Here is a 17744-nt window from a genome sequence, read left to right as displayed (position 1 = left end):
CCAGAGCTATAGTGATGATTGGCATATACTCTATAGCATAAAGAAATTATTTCAAACTCATATTTGGGGCTACTAAAGGTTTTACTTGTTTTTTCTTTATGTCTCTCCAATTTCTAAGTTGTTTCCTCAGAATGTATCATCTCAGAACAGATCCCCAGTAGGAAAAAAAAGTTACTAAAAAGGAAGATAATTGGCCCTGGCTAGTTTTGCTCATTGGTTGGAGTGTTGGCTGGGGGACCAAAGGGTCGCAGGTTCAATCCCCAATCAAGGGCACATACCTTGGTTTGCAGGTTCAATCCTTGGCCCCTTTCGATGTGTCTCTCTCTCACATCGATGTTTCTCTCTCTCTCCCCCTCCCTCCTTCCCTTCCACTCTCTAGAAAAAGAAAATAAATGGAAAAAATATCCTTGGGTGAGGATTTAAAAAAAAGGAAGATAATTGTTATCCATACACTGAAGACTCAACCATACTCCTTTATAGTTGCCTTGTATGTGGAGATGTATTCTGCAAGGGCTACGAATCTTGCCAATCTTGCCTTAGGAGCAGAAACTGATGATTGCTGAAGTGGCCTTTGATGTGTTCTGAGATGGACCCAGCTGGCACAGTAGCTTTGGAGGCAGGAAGGGAATAATAGGAAAATGGGAAATTGATTCCCCAAATTGTCATCACTCCCGTCTGTTTTTTGTGTTGTTAGCAGTTTGGTTCTTAGCAGAGAAAGTAGAAATTTCCTTAAATGTAAAATCCTAGTTGCTGCAAATGGCACCTTAGTTGGGGCCAACTTGGCTAGAAGAGACAGCAGAAACTTCTGTTTTCTGGGAGCTGGACATGTCAGACTCATCTGTCACGGATTTCCCACACACCATCTCCGTCATGCAAGCCCGGAACTGGAGGGAAAGAGCAGGATTGGAGATGGCCCCCTTGGCAGACCCAGTGCAAAGGAGATGACATCAGGGAGTATGGGGGGAAAGAGCTCATTCTTTGCCTCCCCAAAGCCTCGAGCAATGCCTTATACCCAGGATCTCCTAGGGTGGTTTTAAATATATCTTCCCAGCCCCGAGACTAGTTAGATTCCGGCCCAGGACTTCCCGCTCCTTGTCTACAATAATCCTACACATTCTGGCTCATTATTGGGAAACCTCATTAACTAGCTTGCTTCCTAGGAGCATTGTGAGAAGCAGCCCTAGAGTAGGTCCCCCCACCCACCCACCCTCCCTCATTCCTAAAAGGTCCTTCCAATGGGGAAAGGACTGCCAATTCTGTTTCCATCCAGATTTCAGTTCATTTTTAATCCATCTCTGGGACTGAAGAAACAAAATAACTTAATAATTCTCAAAGCTGAGTGCCCTGCAAGACAGGAACTCTCCTAGATTCATGTGAGTTTGTTTTTTTCGTTCAGATTTAGGATTTAACTCAGGGATAGGCCACCTGGTACCTCCAGATGATAAACTGCTTTAGATTTTTATGCATGTGCTGTGATTTCTGTGCTTCACATATGCTCCTGCAGCCTAGAAGCTGAACAGGAAAGGATTAAAAACTCGTGGCCTGGGAGGACTAGAATGTAAGGGAACTATTGACCTGTTCGTTTTTCAACAAAACAGAAACCTTTTCACTTATCCTGTCCTTTAGAGCAACTCAGTTTTTATGGTTCAAGTTCTGTCCTCCCTGGGTGCTATGATCTTGTCTCGATGGCCACACCTTCCTCTGTGCCTACTAAGGGCTCCCCAGGCTACTAAGGGTTCCTGCGGCTTCCCTTGTTCAGGCCTAACCCTTTAGTGCCATCTGAGGTACTTGGGGGTACAAGTCCTTGCCGAGAAGAACCAGGCCTACGGGCGGGGTCCCACAGGAGTGTGAATGGGGATGCTTTACCTGCTTATTCATGAAGCAGTAGATGATGGGGTTGTAGACGCACGCGCTCTTGGAGAAGAAGGCGGGAATGGTGACCAGCCGTAGGTCTAGCCCGTGGTTACGGTTGTTGACCATGTACATGGCCAGGGCAGCGTAGGGCACGTAACAGAGACAGAAGGATCCCACCATCACCACCACCATGCGGCTCACCTCCCGCTCAGCCTTCTGGGTCGAAGCTGACTCCTGCTGCTGGGCTGCAACCTGGGCAGAGCCCAGAGAAAACATCACACCCTCTTCTCCCCAGCCCTCAACTCCCAGATCTCTGGACGTTTTTTTGTGTGTGTGTTTTTTTTTTTACCAGGGGCGCATCTGCTCCAGTTGCCTCTGCTCTACCCCAGTTTCTGACCTAGTCCCTGCGGCTCTCCCTGGAGGAAGGCAGGACGGAGGCGGCTCTCTGGTCTGTGACACTGGAAGGGATCACATGCGTGCCTTGACACCCCTATTTGAGCAGGGATGACCCCGCTTCATTCTGCACCCCCGTTCATCATTCTGACTATCCCCACTCCCTTCCTTGCTTTTGGATATCCCCTCTACCTGGCTATGGCCTTTCCAGATGTCTTCTAAACACTCGCCCGCTCTTCCCTCTCACCTGGAGCCCCCGCCCCCTCCCCGACCCCCACAAAAGCCACTCACGGCTCTGAGGGCCCCCAGCAGCTGCGAGTAGGAGAAGCAGACGAGCGAGAGAGGCACGATGAAGCAGAAGATGAAGAGGAACCACGTGTAGTACTCGCTGCGATACTTGGTGCCCACGGTGTACCAGTCGGGGCCGCAGGAACACTGCAGGCCCTCGGGGATGAACCTGCAAGGGACCAGACACCCTCTGGGCGCCCTTGCTCACTGTGGGGGGGCCCCCCACAAGAACGCGGAGGATGCCCAGGGACTGGGCGAGGAGGGTTTTCTGTCTTCACCAGTGAAGCAATTCGAACTGCAGAGTAAACTTTAGGACTTGTCTCCCCCAGCCCCTTCTCTCACCCACTCCACCAGTTGTTTAAAAAGCAGAGGTCAAAGACAAAAACGTTCCACCCAACTCTTCCCACCCGCCCCAGCCTGGGCTCCCAGCTAAGCCAGCATCACCGGCCTGCGCTCTCACCGGCTCCAGCCAAAGAAGGGCGGGATGGAGACCCCAATGCCAATGGCCCAGGTGGCCAGGACCACCAGCAGCGCGTGCTTGGAGCTGAAGTGGAAGCTGCCGAAGGGCTTACAGATGACAATGTAGCGCTCAAAGGCTAGGAAGGCCAGCGACCAGCCTGTCACCAGACCTGTGGTGAAACATGAAGGTAATGGGACAGGCAGGCCAGCCAGCCTGGCAGGGGGAGTGAACTACGGGGTGGGGCAAGCACGGGGAGACAGGGTTGGACTGATGGTTAGAGTTTGGGGCGCAGTGGGTCAAATTTCTAGTCTGGGCTTTGTACCCCAATATGCAAAAGAGCACCAGGCTCCTCTTTCGGGGTGCACTGCAGGCCGACAGCCTGCTCCCTGGTTCCAACCCTGGCAGAGTGTCCCTTGCCTCCCCGCAGCCCGCTTCCCCTGCAGTACCTGCTGTAGAGCCCAGGAAGGCCTCCAACGCGCAAACGCGGCGGCCAAAGATGAAGTATCCCTGACAGCTGGCAACGAAGACGGTGAAGACAGAGAAGATGCAGAAGAGGAAGCCCCCCAGGGACACATTAACCAAAATATAGTTGAGGGGCTGTCTCAGCTTTTTGTAGCGCAGCGTGGCCACCAGCACCGTGGCATTGAGTGGTGTCCCTACAAAAAAGACAAAACCCATGAAGGCTGCCTGGAGGTGGAAGGCCCAGACAGGGGCAATGTGGTATTGAGGCCCATCCCACGGTCCCACTGGGGAGATGTTCTTGAACAGATAAAATTCCTCCTCCCCTGACATTTTGCTCATGGGTGTCCCCACCCCCTCTGATTCCTCTTATAGGTTACCCTCCCCCCACCACTTCTCCCCACCTCTCCAAAGAACCCATCCTCCAAACCCAGTTCTGGGTTCCCTGAATAATCAGTGCTGATCCTAAGCCTCCTAAGGACAACATTTGGGATTAGAGACGCCCCCCAAGCCCCCACTTAAACCTCCTTTTGCAGCCCCAAAGCCGATCGTATGTTCTTCAGAGGATAAAAGATTGGGCTCAAAGACATGGGAGTGCAGTACTGGAGCTGGAATAGACAAGAATCAGCCCACCAGGGCCTAGCAGATGCTGCCCCATATTTAATAAAGATGCTTACATCACTTTTTAAAGATTTTTTATTGATTTTGAAAGAGAGAGAAGTAGGGAGAGAGAATCATCTCTATGAGAGCAAAACACCCATCTTCTGCCTCCAACACACCCCCTACTGGGGATCAAACCCACAACCCAGGCAACCTTTCGGTGCACAGGACAATGCCCAACCAACTGAGCCACACCAGCCAGGGCTTCTACCACTTTTTTATTTCCCCTTTGAATGGAGCTCTCGAGGGCACCTGTCTCCTTTAGCTTCTGGCACCACGCTATCCCTGTAGGTGTCTGCACCCCATCTGCCCCTTTGTGGAAGTTGCCCCTAAGTCTCCCTCTCCAGAGATCTTGGCTCTCAGCCAGCCTGGGAACCAGCCTCGGGCTGCAGGAAGGGGCAGGGAATGTGGGATGTCCTGGGAGCGCCTTGGTAAACAGGCTTCAGGGAAGGTACAGGGCAACTTGACAATGCCTAGAGGTCGAAAGCGCCCCAGGCTGCCTGTTTGTTCATGTTGAGTCTGCCCCAAGAGTATACCTTTCCTGCTCAGGCTACCCCAGCCAAGTTGAGGTCGGTTTGCTCAGTGTCCCATGTTCATGCCTGACTCTGCCCTTAGCTCAGCAGTGCCCAAGCTGCCACAGTCTTTTCTCCTGTCTGCCCATCCAGGTCCTTCCCAGCCTAACTCGCTCAGACCCCTTCTGTGAAGCACACCCCAGGGACTCCAGCTCTGCTGTAAGCTCCACCTACACTTACACTCAACACTACGCTTCAGCCCTTGTGACTATCTCTTCCCCACCTCCGTAAGCTATAAAAAAAATTTTTTTAATGTATAGCTAAAAGTGACACACATTACATATAGATAAATTAAAAGTGAAAGAATGGTCCAGTAATGGCAGAGTAGTATGTATTAGATGAATCCCCCCAGACAAAAGTTATAAACTCTGTATAAAATATGGAAAACAATAACTTGAAAGCACTATAAAGTACCCCAAAACAGGCAGAAACTGAAAGGACCCAACACTTGAATGAGAGGAACTATCTACATTTAAATGGTTTTTTCCCCAGGGCACTCCTCAGTCTAAATGACAAGGAACAGCTGGAACGAAAGCAGAAAGCCTCAGCCTTTGCTGGCTTGAAGAGCCGAAGGATAGAGTCTGGGACTCCAGAGCAGCTGAAAATAGAAGGTAGCTTCCTGCGATGACGGAGGCCACAGAAAGGGAAGCCTTCAAATCTGAATATAAACTCCCCTCAAATCCTAGGCTGACTGCTGAGTTCTTCATGGAGCATCTCCAAGGACCCCAGCAAAAGGCGAGAGCTGGTGTGAAAACTGAGCAGAGATTTGGGCTGCGACCCACTGCGGCAGAGAAAGAGTTTGAGTTCAGTTCCCACAAGCTAAAGGAGCTGGACAAACACTTCAGCCTCTCCATTTGAAACTCCCACCAGGCCACACCTTACGACTAAAATCTATGCCTTCGAATCCTGAGCTAAAAAGGCTAGATGGAGACTTGTCAGTCACTTCTAAAAGACTGATATTTCTTTTTTTTCTTTTTTTAAATATGTCTTTATTGATTTCACAGAAAGGAAGGGAGAGGGGGAGAGAGAGAGAGAGAGAGAGAGAAACATCAATGATGAGAGAGTCATTGACTGGCTGCCTCCTGCATGTCCCCCACTGGGGATCAAGCCCGAAACCAGGGCTTATGCCCTGAAGGGGAATCAAACCACTATCTCCTGGATCATAGGTTGATGCTCAACTGCTGAGCAACACTGGCCAAGCTGAAAGACTGACATTTTAACACACACACTCCACACAGACACTCACCTACAGGTAACATTCTCAGCAGAGATCCAGCTAAGGATCCAGGAATTGCAAGACCACCTGGCCTCCACTAGATTGCCTGAGTCAGCACAACCCTTGCCCTGGGCAGACCCTTAGGACCAGGACCAGAGGCCACCCCTGAAGGCAGTGTTTGAAATGCCAGTCCCTGAGCAGGGCACATGGCCCCTGGGCTGAGTGGAATGAGTCAGCCTCAGCTGTCTGCTGGGCTCTGCTGAGGTGCCCACCTCTGCAAACAGTTCTGACAGGAGCCCGCAAGGGCAGCCCCTGGGCTTAGGCTCCCATCCAAAATGATGTGGTTGAAAGACACTCCAGGCCTTCTTACTCTACTGTCCAGGACAGGTGGCTGCACCTTTCACCTCTCCCTGTTCTGACACCTTCCAGACAGTCCCTTCTCACCCTATTCCACTCCACTTCAGAAGTAAGGGCAGGCCCTGGCCAGGGAGCTCAGATGGTTAAAGTGTCATCCCAAGATACCAAGGTTGTGGGTTTGATCCTTGGTCAGGGCACATACAAGAAGCAACCAATGAATGTATAAATAAGTGAAACAACAAATCGATGTTTCTCTCTCTCTCTCTCTTGTCAATATAAATAAGTACATATATACATAAATAAGTAAGTAAGTAAGTAAATAAATAAATAAAGGCAATGGGCCCAAGTTAGGGGCAACCTAGCCCCAGTTAAGAGGGGGCAGAAGCTAGGCCAAAAAGAGCCTTACCCAAGGCCTAGAGTCTCACTGACACATAAGCAAGGGACAAAAAAACTACAGAGTCAGTGAAGCCATGGAGCAAGGGGGGCAGGGAGCATGGGGTAAAGAAGCAAGGTAACGATATAAAAACAGGAGACATTTTAAGTATATTTAACATATATAGTGCCCTTTTCAGATTTAAAGTCACTTTGTTAATTTAGGAACGTGATAATACGCTAAGGCTTCACAGGAGATCATGTTGGGTATATTTAGACCAGGGTTCCCAACCTCAGCCCTACTGACATATTGGGTCAGACAATTCTTCATCATGGGGCTGTCTTGAGCACTGCGAGATGTTTCACAGCCTCCCTGGTCTCTACCCACTAGATGCTAATAGCAGCAGCACCACCCGAGTCATAACCAAAAATGTCTCCAGACATAGAAGTCCTCTGAGAGTCAAAATCACTCCCTGCTCCCCTCCCCTCTGGTTGAGAACCAGTGGTTTAGATTTAGACTTATAAATGCCCAGAACTGAATGGAAAACAGTCAAGAGAAAAGTTGTTTTTCCAGTCATTCTAACTGTCCAGGAAAAAGGAAAGTCCTAGCAAAAGAGCCTGTTTTCTAAAGAGTTTCAGGGTCCCCTCTCCCCCACTGTTCTCCAGGAGTTTACTCCAGGAACAGTTTATTTCCATGAATAGTATAAGGGAGGCAGGCTTGCAGGAATATGGGGAACACAACAGGAAATCATGCATCAAATGCAGGAGCAGAAGAAGAGGAACGACAGTGGAGAGTCCAAGAGACACGAATGAAACTGAAAGTGACCACCCTGTGAGGTCCCTATGGATGGACCACATTCGTGCTTTCTAGCAGCTGCTCATTTATACAATGCAGTGTCCAAAAAGTAAATGCAAGCCAACTGTTCTTGGGAGTAGACTTCACAAAGGAGACACTGGCATGATATAATAAACAATGTCCTCAACAACTTTTTTGAGTAGACACCAGTTTCACAGGATTGGGTCAGCTGCTGACTATTACCCCTCAATATGGACTCAGCACAAAGTTGGAAGTGGGCATAAGCCAGAACCCTCAGGATGGGGGCCAGTGCCAGCTCTGCTGGGCTGCTCTGAGCCAGGGGACGTTTCAGCTCTCTGGAGGGTTGAAATGCATTTCTCCCTATTCTCTCTGATGATTGCTTCTCTCTGCTTAGTTGGTTGTTTTTTGTGTGTGTTTTTAATATATCTTTATTGATTTCATAGAGGAAGGGAGAGGAGGAGAGTGATAGAAACATCAATGATGAGAGAGTCATTGATCAGCGGCCTCCTGCATGCCCCCCACCAGGGATCCAGCCCGCAACCCGGGCATGTGCTCTGACCGGGAATCGAACCGCAATCTCCTGGATCCTAGGTCGAGGCTCAACCGCTGAGCCACGCCCTGCTGAGCTCTGCTTAGTTTTTTAATAATTTAATTTCTGTTTTGAGTGAATTTTATATATATCTCCACAGCTCAAAATTCAATACATAGAGTGAAAAGTAAGTTTCTTTCCTAGCCACCCAGCTCCCCTCTCCAGAGGCAATCAGCATTCACTTTTTGTTATGTTTTTTTAAAAAAGTTGACTTTAGAGAAAGAGAGGAAGGGAGAGATTGAGAGAGAGAGAGAAACATCACTTTGCTGTTCCACTTATTCACGCATTCATTGGTGGCTTCTTGTGTGTGCCCTGACCGGGGAATCAAACCCACAACCTTGATTTATTGGGACGATGCTCTATCTAACCAACTGAGCTACCTGGCCAGGGTACTTTTTGCTGTGGTTTTTGATGTGTGTGTGTGTGTTATGTGCCATTGAGTGGCTCCGATTTCTGGTGACCCTATGATTGAGTGATGTCCACAATGTCCTGTCCCCAACAGCCCTGCTGAGCTCCTGCAGACTCATGCCTATAACTTCTCTTATGGAGTCAGTCCATCTTGTGCTTGGTCTTCCTCTTTTCCTATTTTTCCCCAGCATTATTGTCTTTTCCAAAGACCCCTGCCTGCTCATCATGTACCCAAAGTAGGACAGCTTCAGTTCTGTCATTTATGCCTCCAGCAACGCTTCAAGCTTAATTTGCTCTAGAACACCACTTTCTATTGGTCCAGGGCATCCACAGAGCTCTCCTCCAACCCCATATTTCAAATGAATCTATTTTTGTTTCCTATCAGCCTTTTCCCCTGTCCAACTCTGGCATCTGTACATAGTAATTAGGAGCATGAGGGTGTGGATGATCTTAGCCTTGGTCTCTAATGACACATCTTTGCTCTTGATCTTTCCTTATGCGTCCACTGCTGCCCTTTGGAGTCTTGGCCTACTCTTGGTTTCTTGGCTGCAATCTCCATTTGAATTGATGACTGAATGAAGGTAAGCAAAATCTTTAACAATTTCAGTCTCTTTATTGTCTATGTTGAAGTGCTCACAGTGGCCCGGCTGCGCGTGAACCTAGGATCCAGGCGATCGGGGTTTGATTCCTGGTCAGGGCACATGCCCGGGTTGCGGGCCTGATCCCCAGTTGGGGGCGTGCAGGAGGCAGCCGATCAATGACTCTCTCATCATTGATGTTTCTATCTCTCTCTCCCCCTCTCCTTTCCTCTCTCTGAAATCAATAAAGATATATAAAAAAAATTAAATAAAAAAATAAAGTGCTCACAGTGAGCTTGAGATGATGTGTTGTGACAGTGTCATCTGTTAACTACTGACCCATAAGGCTCTCCATATAAGTGATGAGATTAAAAAAGAGGTTGACGTGCTCTTGTGAGAATGAGGAATCATCCAAGGAGTTGCCTAAGAGCCCCCTCATGCCTGGGAGGACCAGGAGCAAAGTCTCAGATGTAGATTCTCCCTCAGAGAATTCCATTTGTGGCTTTTTTAAATGCAGAGAAAAGTCATTTCACTGCCTAGAGCAAGGCCACAGTAATTTTAACCTGGGGTGGAGGAACACATGGTAGGTGCCAATGGATTTCCACCAGGGCAGTACTCCTCTTCCCAGAAGCCCACATCCATTTGGAAGTGTGTGTATGTGTGTGTTTGTGTGTGTTTGTGTGTGTGTGTGTGTGTGTTGGGGTGTCAAGGCTGACACAATAGCAGAGGAGAGATTACTGGTATTTAGTGGGCAGAACCTTCTTCCAGACAGGCCACACAAAGAATGATCCTGCCTCAAATTCCAATAGCACCCCTAGAGTGAAGCATTGGCTGGGGCCCAACCCTGGCCTCAGCCCTGAAACATTCTCAGTAAAATCCCCCTAGGAGCCCTTGCTAGGAGCAACCTCACTCCCTGGCACACCCACCAAGATGAACAATTTAGGGAATGTCTGCTGAGGTAATGGAACAATGCCTTAGTGTGCTTTCATTTATAAGGCACTTTAAAGCTGGGGAACAGCTACCCAGCAAAGACTGTTTGGCTTTACACTAGATGAGCTGTTGCCTTTTTCTCTGGCCATGATTAGTAAGCAGAGAAAACTGTCTGGTCCAGATACTCCTGGGTGGAGATAATGAAATTTTATCTCCTGGATACAAAGGAATGCTGGCAAATCCATTCTCTAAAGTGGATCCCTTCTTCCTACGTATCCAGAGAGGGACTGGTTTCTTTAGGCTCATGGTTTCTACTTCAAGCCAAGTGATGAGAATTCACCTGAATATCTGTTGTACTAGTGATTTTTGGTGCAAACTCCTGACTTTTACTCATTCATTCATTCATTCCACGGGCATTTGCTAAGTGGTGTCTACAACAACAGTTGTGTGGCAGGATTAAATGAGATTGACCTGTAAAGTGCTTACACAAGGCCAAGCACACAGAAATCCTTGGAAATCGTTTGTACTCTCAGCAGGATTGCCAAGTGCTAAACACAGGGCAGAAGCCAAAGGCCAATAAGACAAGTCTCTGCCCCCTGCAGCTCCCAGCCTCTCAGAGGACATTTCCCCCTGGAAGTAAGCAAGGGTCCCCGGGTGTGATGGACGCGGTGCAGTGAAAACACAAAAGAGAGAGCCTGGCCAGCCCACGGGGGCTCCTACAAGGCCCCCCTTTCTGAGGCTGACCTCCCAGTCACTCCCCTTTGGGAAACTCTCGGCTCTGAGGACCCCCGTCCAGGCCACCCTTGGCCTGTTAGCAGGGTTTCCCTGCAGCCTCCGTGAGCAGCAGCAGCAGAGGGAGGGAGTGTATTTACAGGTTGGACGTATTCCCATCTTTGGTTTTCTAAAATGTCTGAGTAGCAGTGTAAACTGAATTTAAAACAGGCTTCGGATTCAAATAAATGTGCCTCTTCTAAGCTGAATTTAAGCAAGTTTCTTTTTCTTACAATGGGGATGACACCAATCTCACAAGGCTGTTAGAAGGAGAAATAAGATCTGTAAAGCACGGAACACACTGCCCAGCCCAGAGTAAGCAGTAAGTGGCGGCTCTCCTATTGAGTCTTTTCCCCTTGCCCTCATGATGCCATCATAACTGCTCTCCTTTGGACAGCACTTTATAGTTTGCAGAGTATTTTCTCAGATACCATCTCACTGGATCCTCAAATTACTCTGTAAGGCAGACAGGGCAGGTGTTACTTTCCCAACTGGCAGATAAAGAAATAGAAGAACTTAGCAAATTCCACCTAGTGAAGGTGACCTGGGACAGCCTTCCGCATCCACACCTAGGAGGCTCTTAGGTTTGGAGGATTTTTTTGGTGGCCTGATCACGAGGTAAGAAAGAAGCGTGGTTCTTCATTGGGTGCAGGAGTTGCCAGACAGGCTCCCTCAGCCCTGTGTTTCCCGGAAAGTGGAGGCTGCTGGAGCCTGGCGTCTTCTCTGCCCTTCCCAGGCAGCGGCCCCAGGACCTTCATGTGGCAGCCCAGGGGGAGACTGGCTGATCACAGGGAAGACAGGGGGTGCCCTGGAGGACCGGGTTTCTGGGTGGGATGGGAAGGAGCAGGAGCAGGAGCAGGAGCAGGAGAGAGCAGGGGCGAGGCCCGGGGAGTGCAGAGGCCTGGGCTGGGAGCCAGTGTGGAAGAGGAGAAGCCACTTCTGGAAACCACAAACTATGACTGAAGCTGATGTGGCAGGGAAGGCACATCTAGCAAGGGGCATTTATAACAGGCTCGTTGGTCTAGGGGTATGATTCTCGCTTAGGGTGCGAGAGGTCCCGGGTTCAAATCCCGGACGAGCCCTGCTTTTCCTGGATTTTTTTCCTTCTGCCCGCACCACATACATATCTACTGCTTGTCTTTTCTAGAGTAGAAGCAAAGAGATGGCCTCGCTCTCCGTGTAAACGCAAACTATGAAACGCATAGGATTCAAAGTTCAAAAGCTAGAATTAAAGTTATGGTTCTGAGTCTCGGTTTTCCTCTCAGTAAAATGGGAACAGTAATATTTATCTCAAAGAGTTGTTGAGGGATTAAGTCAGAAACCATGTGAAATCCTTTTGCAAACCATAATGCACTTTACAGACATAGAGATGGTTAGGAACAAAAATGACAAAGAGAATCTAGAGGGGAACTTCTGGCAACAGGGCAGACTGAATTAATGCAGCTCTCTACTCACCCAGCATCCCCTTGAACACACACAGAAATCTGCATAAAATAGAATTTAAAAATTAAAATATGGACAATTGCAAAATTTATTTTTAAAAAGGAAACCCAGATATTAGAATTAAGGAAGGAATATAAAGCCAAATAAAAGAGAAGTGGAGGTTGTCACAGTGGCCCATGGAGGGTTTCAGACAGATATATGCCCAGGGACCTGGAGCTGCATTTTAATGCTTCTGGTTATAAGATATGTGGCTTCAGGCCACCAGAGACAAGGAGCTGGAGCTGGACCCCCTGCATAAAGCTCAGAACATCAAAGATCTACCTTGTCCATGGAAAGAAGACTAAAAACTAAACACCAGTCCAAGGAAGCAGAGAAAAGAAAAATACAAGTCAACCCTGAGAGACTGAAGTCCCAAGTCTGAGCAAATGCTTCTATTGCATCTGGATTTACGTTATCTGCATGATGCTGATCCTCAAGCAGAAAAGTTAAACAGAAATCTGGTTTTGGACCCTTGAAATCCCTAGGAATTCCACGCAGTCCCACAGAAGCAAGAAATAGCTCTGTAAGAAGGTTTTCATGGCCCAGGAGATATGGACTCACGCACACACCTGCTGTAGAAGAGCTCACAATAAAATATTACAAACTAGACAAGGAAGTAATCCACATAAGAAAGAGTCAGCAGACATGACAAACAGAATTAACACTCCTAGAACTGTGCATAATAGAACATGAAAAACACTGTATAATAAGCATATTTAAAAGCATTAAGAATTAAACACAAGAAAATAAACCATAATAAAAATATTGTACTATGAAAAAGCGGCTTATTGAGAGGGAAAGATAAAACAGTAAGAAATGAGCCCTGGCCCAGCCAGTGTGACTCAGTGGTTGAGCATCAACCCATGAACCAGGAGATCACAGTTCAATTCCCAGTCAGGTCACATGCCTGGGTTTCAGGTTTGATCCCCAGTTGGGGACGTGCAGGAAGCAGCCAATTGATGACTCTCTCTCAACATTGATGTTTTTCTCTCTCTCCCTCTCTCTGAAATCAATAAAAACATACTTTTTAAAAAAGAAGAAAGAAAGAAATGAGCCCTGGCTGGCATGGCTCAGTGGTTAGAGTGCCAGCTGGTGCACCAAAGGATCTTGGGTTTGATTCCCAGTCAAGGGCACATACCTGGGTTGCAGATTCAATAACCACCCCAGCCCGGTCGTGTGTGGGAGGCAACCAATTGATGTGTCTCTCTCACATTGATGTTTCTCTCTCTCTCCTCCCCTTCCTCTCTCCCTTCCACTCTCCCTAAAAATCATTGGAAAAATTATCCTCAGGTGAGGATCAACAACAACAACAACAAAAATGAAGAGATGGACAAACCATTGAAATTAAAAACTCAGTGATGTATTAAAAGTAGACTTGACCCAGCTGGAAGGAGAATTAGTGAATTGGAAGATAGAGCTGATGAAATCATTCAAAATTTGGGGGGAAGGTGATGAGATAGGAAATGTGGAAAATAGTTAAAAGACATGAAGAAAAGAATGAGATATATATTTATATACAGGGCATATCACACCCATATATAAAATAGGGGCTCCTGAAAGGGACAGAAAGGATAGGGGGAATGTAATATTCTAATAGATAATAGTTAAGAATTTTCCAAAATGGAAGAAAAACGCAGGCCTGAGCTTATAAACACGTTGTGGAAAAACTGCAGACTACTGAAGAGAAAGAAAAATCTTAAAAGTAACCAGAAAAAATGCCTGTTTGCCAAGAAAGATAATAATTATATGAACAGCTGATTTCTTATTAGCAACAAAATATTATAAGAAAAAATAGAATATCTTCAAAAGATCCAGAGAAAATCATCAATCTAAAATTCTATGCCCACTAAATTTGCATTTAAATGGTGTGAAGTAAGGACATTTTAAGACAATGACTGAGAATGTTTACCACTCAAAACCTTTCACTAAAATGCCACCAAAGAGTATACTTCATAAGAAGAAAGGAGTGAAATGCAAGAAGGAATGGTGAGTAGAGAAATGTATGTTAGTGAATCTAAACAAGCATTGAAAGCCACTGGTTAGAGTGTAAACTGGTCCAACTGCTTTATAGAGCAATTTGGCAATAACTAGTAAAGTTTAACCAGTGAAGTTAAGCACATATTCTGTGACCTAGAAATTCTACTTTGAGGTATCTACCTTAGAGAAGCACTTACATATATGCCAAGGAAGCATGCACAGTACTGTTGGTGGCAACATTGTTTATAATATGCCACCATATAAATATGCCACCAAATAAACTGGAAACATCCTAAATGCCCATTAGTAGAATGAATAAATAAGTTGTGGTATAGTCAAACAACACAATAGTATTCAGAAGTTAAAATTCATGAATAAATGTTAAAAAAAAAGTTGAGAGAAAAAAAAGTTTGCAGAAGAATGTATGCAACATAATACCATTTAGATAGCTTTTTAAACATACAAATCAATATTCTGTAGTGTTTGTGAATATATGCATAGAGAGTAAAACTGTAAAACTATAACAAGAAGGGCTATCTCTGAATCAAATAAGAAATGAACAGTAGTTAGATTTCATTGGTGTGTACATGGATATTTATTGTTATTCTCTGTAGGTCCCTGTGTGTTTAAAAGATTCTCTCTTTTTTCTTTTTAATGAAGGGATCTAGGCATTAGAAATAAGGTAAAGGGGGATAAATGGCTGCATCAATCCTGAGAGGATGAGCTGCAGGGATAGGATTAGGAGGGAGGCTGAGTCCTGAGTCCAGGGATTATAAGAATTAATTTAGATCATCCTCCTAAGCTGATCACCTGACTGGCACCCCCCCACCTCTGCTGGCACTTTGGAGCTGCATCCCTGGGCCCCAGTCCACTTCCCCCCATACCTGCTGAGCCTTTTCCTCCTGCCTCCTAATGCCACCTCATCCTCAACTCAGTGCTGGTCTGGCCAGGGTTTGCCCAGATTTGGGTCCTGAGAATAGACTGGCTCAGATCTCCCCTGAATGCTCTCCCAATCAAGGGTGAATGGTGGCCTGCAGCCCAAGAGCCAGGGAGAAATTAGCCCTAATACCCAGGATCAGAGCTCCCTGAGGAGAGCTTGGACCCTTGGATGTCACAGTTGACAACATCCTCCTTTGCCCTTCCCTCTATCAGCCAAAAGGTCAGCAGTGAAGATCAAGTGCTCACTGAGCCTACTGGCTGAGCCAGAACCAGAAGGAGCTGCACTGTGGCAGAACAAATAGCCACTGGGCTTCCAGCTTTAGGTTCTACCGGTCACCAGAGCTCTATGGCCCCCACCCTCCCAATGCCAGCCTCTTTCCACCATCCCTGACAACTGTCCTGCTCCCCAAGTTTGGACAGGCCTGGTATCTGCAGCAGACCCTCTGGAAGGGGTCTGGATGGGCTTGTTCAACAGCCTTTCCCCACAACAGGATCACTTTGACCACAGGGTCTGGAGTGGAATCCTGACCTCTGGGGAGCAAATGAAACCTCCATCATCCCCCAGAGTGCCCAGCAAGAGGGATGAGAGGGAGAAAAAGAGGAAAGAAGAGAGACAGAGACAGAGAGACTCTTACAGGACGTTATCATTAGTGGGCAACATTTAACTCTCTAAGTGTGAAATCATGTTAAACAATAAGACAGAGCATTAACAGCACTGTTGGAAGATTCACTTTTACTCTTTTATTCTATGTGTCAGGTACTTTGTCAGATGCTGGAGATTAAAAAATAAATAAATAAAATAAAAATAAAAAAGGCTAAGATACTTCCCAACCTTCCATAAATTGGGCAGACAGAAGAGCAACCACCTGGCCCTGGCTGGGTGGCTCAGTTGGTTAGAGCACCCTCCAGATACACCAAGGTTGGGGGTCCAACCCTGGGCAACAGATGGATGTTTCTCTCTCACATCGATGTTTCTCTCTCTCTCTCTCTTCCTCTCTCTCTAAAATCAATAAAAACATATCCTGGGGTGAGGATTTAAAAAAAAACACACCAGAGTAAACACCTGACCTTGACAACCCAGAGTGACAGGTGCTACCCTAAAGGGAAGGGGGGCAGAGTGGAGCACAACAGGGGCCTCTAATAGGCACGGGCAAGGCCTCAGGGAAGTCTGCCCCGCGGTGACTCCCCACTTAGGGTTGAAGGATAAGCAGGCGGTGTCCAGGCAAAGGACTTCCTTCCCGAGGATGACGGAGGGCTTGTGAACTTGGGAGCTGGTGGGAGTGAACACGGACAATATGTGCGCTTGACCTGTGAGAGGGTGAGCGAGAGAAGGGGCTGATGTGCATCCCTGACTTAGGAACCTCCTGATACTTTTCTGGGTGTGCTGGGTCGCCCGGTTCCCAAATGTGAACCAGTCTTTCCCTGCTGAGACCTACAGAGACGCGGTGAGAACAACTGCCTTGGGCACCTGGTAGACAGACAGCCCTTGAATGAAACATTGAGTAAGTGAAATAAGCCCTCTGGGCTTCCACAAGAGTGAAAATCAGCAGTTCCCACTCTGAGTCGGCTACACGGGCGGGTGCGTGGGGATCGTGGCTCAGCTACACGGGCGGGTGCGTGGGGATCGTGGCCCGCAGCCCACGGGGTTCGGGGCCTGGTGGGAAGGCGGGCGGGGGAGAGAGGTCTTGGGCAGCGAAGGCTGCGCGGGGCCGCGGAGCGGGCCTCCTGAGAGGGCCCCTGGTTCGATTTGGGGGGGCTCCGGGGAAGCAGAGAGCCGGGCCCGGCATTCCGCGCAGCCGGCCTTGGCTCCTTTCCCCCAGCCCTCACGCAACTCTGAGGCGCGAGAAGCCCCGCAAGGGGCTCGGGCGCGCAGCCGGGGCTCCGCACCGACAGCCGGGGTGGGGTGGGGGGGCAGCCCGGGTGTCTGCGCGTTCGGAGCGAGCAGGAGGGAGGATTTGCCCGTCCCCGTCCTTCCTCCCCCATCACTGAGCGCGCAGAGGGGCGCGGCCTGGACACCGGGCGCAGGGGCGTCCCCGCGCGCAGCCCGCTCCGGGGGGCTCCCACCGCCAGACCAGGGCCCCGTGCCGCTCGCTCTTGGGGCGGCCTCAAGCCCCGATTCGCTTCGGCCCGCTCGCCCCTCTCCCCGCGCGCGGCGGTGGGTGCGTTCAGGGACGCGCACCCTCCCCTCCCCTCCCCGCGCCCCGCGCCGACCCCGGGTTCCTGGCGGGGAGGCAAGGAGGGCTTCCCGGCGGCGGCCGACGGCGGGCGGGGGCGGCGTCAGGTGCCCGGCCAGGCCCCGCCCCTCCGCCCCTCCCCCGCGCGCGGCTCCAGGTCCCGGCCTCGCCGCTGCGGCGTCTGCTCCCGGGGACGGCGGCGGCGCGAGCGGCCATGGAGGCGGCTGCCGGGGCGGGCGCGGGCGCCGCGAGCTGGAGCTGCCCCGGCCCAGGTCAGAGCTGCCCCCTCCTCGCTTCTCCCCAACGCTCCTTCCTTTTCTCCACCTCTGCTCCCGGCGGACCCCAATTCCCCCCCCCCGACTCTCCCTCCCTCCATCCCACCCCGCCCTCGGGTCCGGTCTCCATCTTTCGGGCTGGGTCTTCCGCCACCGGCCGCATCTGCCCCGCA

At 49.0% G+C, this 17744-nt stretch overlaps 1 protein-coding gene and 1 non-coding gene across 2 annotated transcripts; one reads left to right on the top strand and one right to left on the bottom strand.

Annotated features, from left to right (window-relative positions):
* Positions 1 to 764: 764 nt before the first annotated feature.
* Positions 765 to 3796, bottom strand: OPN1SW (opsin 1, short wave sensitive). Its single transcript, XM_016213323.2, has 5 exons — positions 3442 to 3796; positions 2996 to 3164; positions 2539 to 2704; positions 1867 to 2106; positions 765 to 884 (listed from the first exon to the last, which is right to left on the bottom strand). Exons 1-5 carry the CDS (start codon positions 3794 to 3796, stop codon positions 765 to 767), a joined length of 1050 nt encoding a protein of 349 aa, XP_016068809.2.
* A 7938-nt stretch (positions 3797 to 11734) lies between these two features.
* Positions 11735 to 11806, top strand: TRNAP-AGG (transfer RNA proline (anticodon AGG)). Its single transcript has one exon. It is a non-coding gene; the product is annotated as a tRNA-Pro (tRNA).
* Positions 11807 to 17744: the final 5938 nt, after the last annotated feature.

The sequence above is a fragment of the Miniopterus natalensis genome, chromosome 10 (assembly GCF_054644295.1).
Source record: "Miniopterus natalensis isolate mMinNat1 chromosome 10, mMinNat1.hap1, whole genome shotgun sequence".
Taxonomy (NCBI): Eukaryota; Metazoa; Chordata; class Mammalia; order Chiroptera; family Miniopteridae; genus Miniopterus; species Miniopterus natalensis.
Note: the sequence above shows the minus strand (reverse complement) of the source record. Positions and strands in the feature narration are given on the sequence as shown.

Coding starts and splice junctions, on each gene's coding strand:
- OPN1SW (XM_016213323.2), bottom strand. CDS start 3,796: ATGAGCAAAATGTCAGGGGAGGAGGAATTTTATCTGTTCAAGAACATC. Junction 2,107..2,538: donor TGCTGGGGGCCCTCAGAGCC/GTGAGTGGCTTT, acceptor GGCTCTGCCCAG/GTTGCAGCCCAGCAGCAGGA. Junction 885..1,866: donor ACTGCTTCATGAATAAGCAG/GTAAAGCATCCC, acceptor CTTTCCCTCCAG/TTCCGGGCTTGCATGACGGA.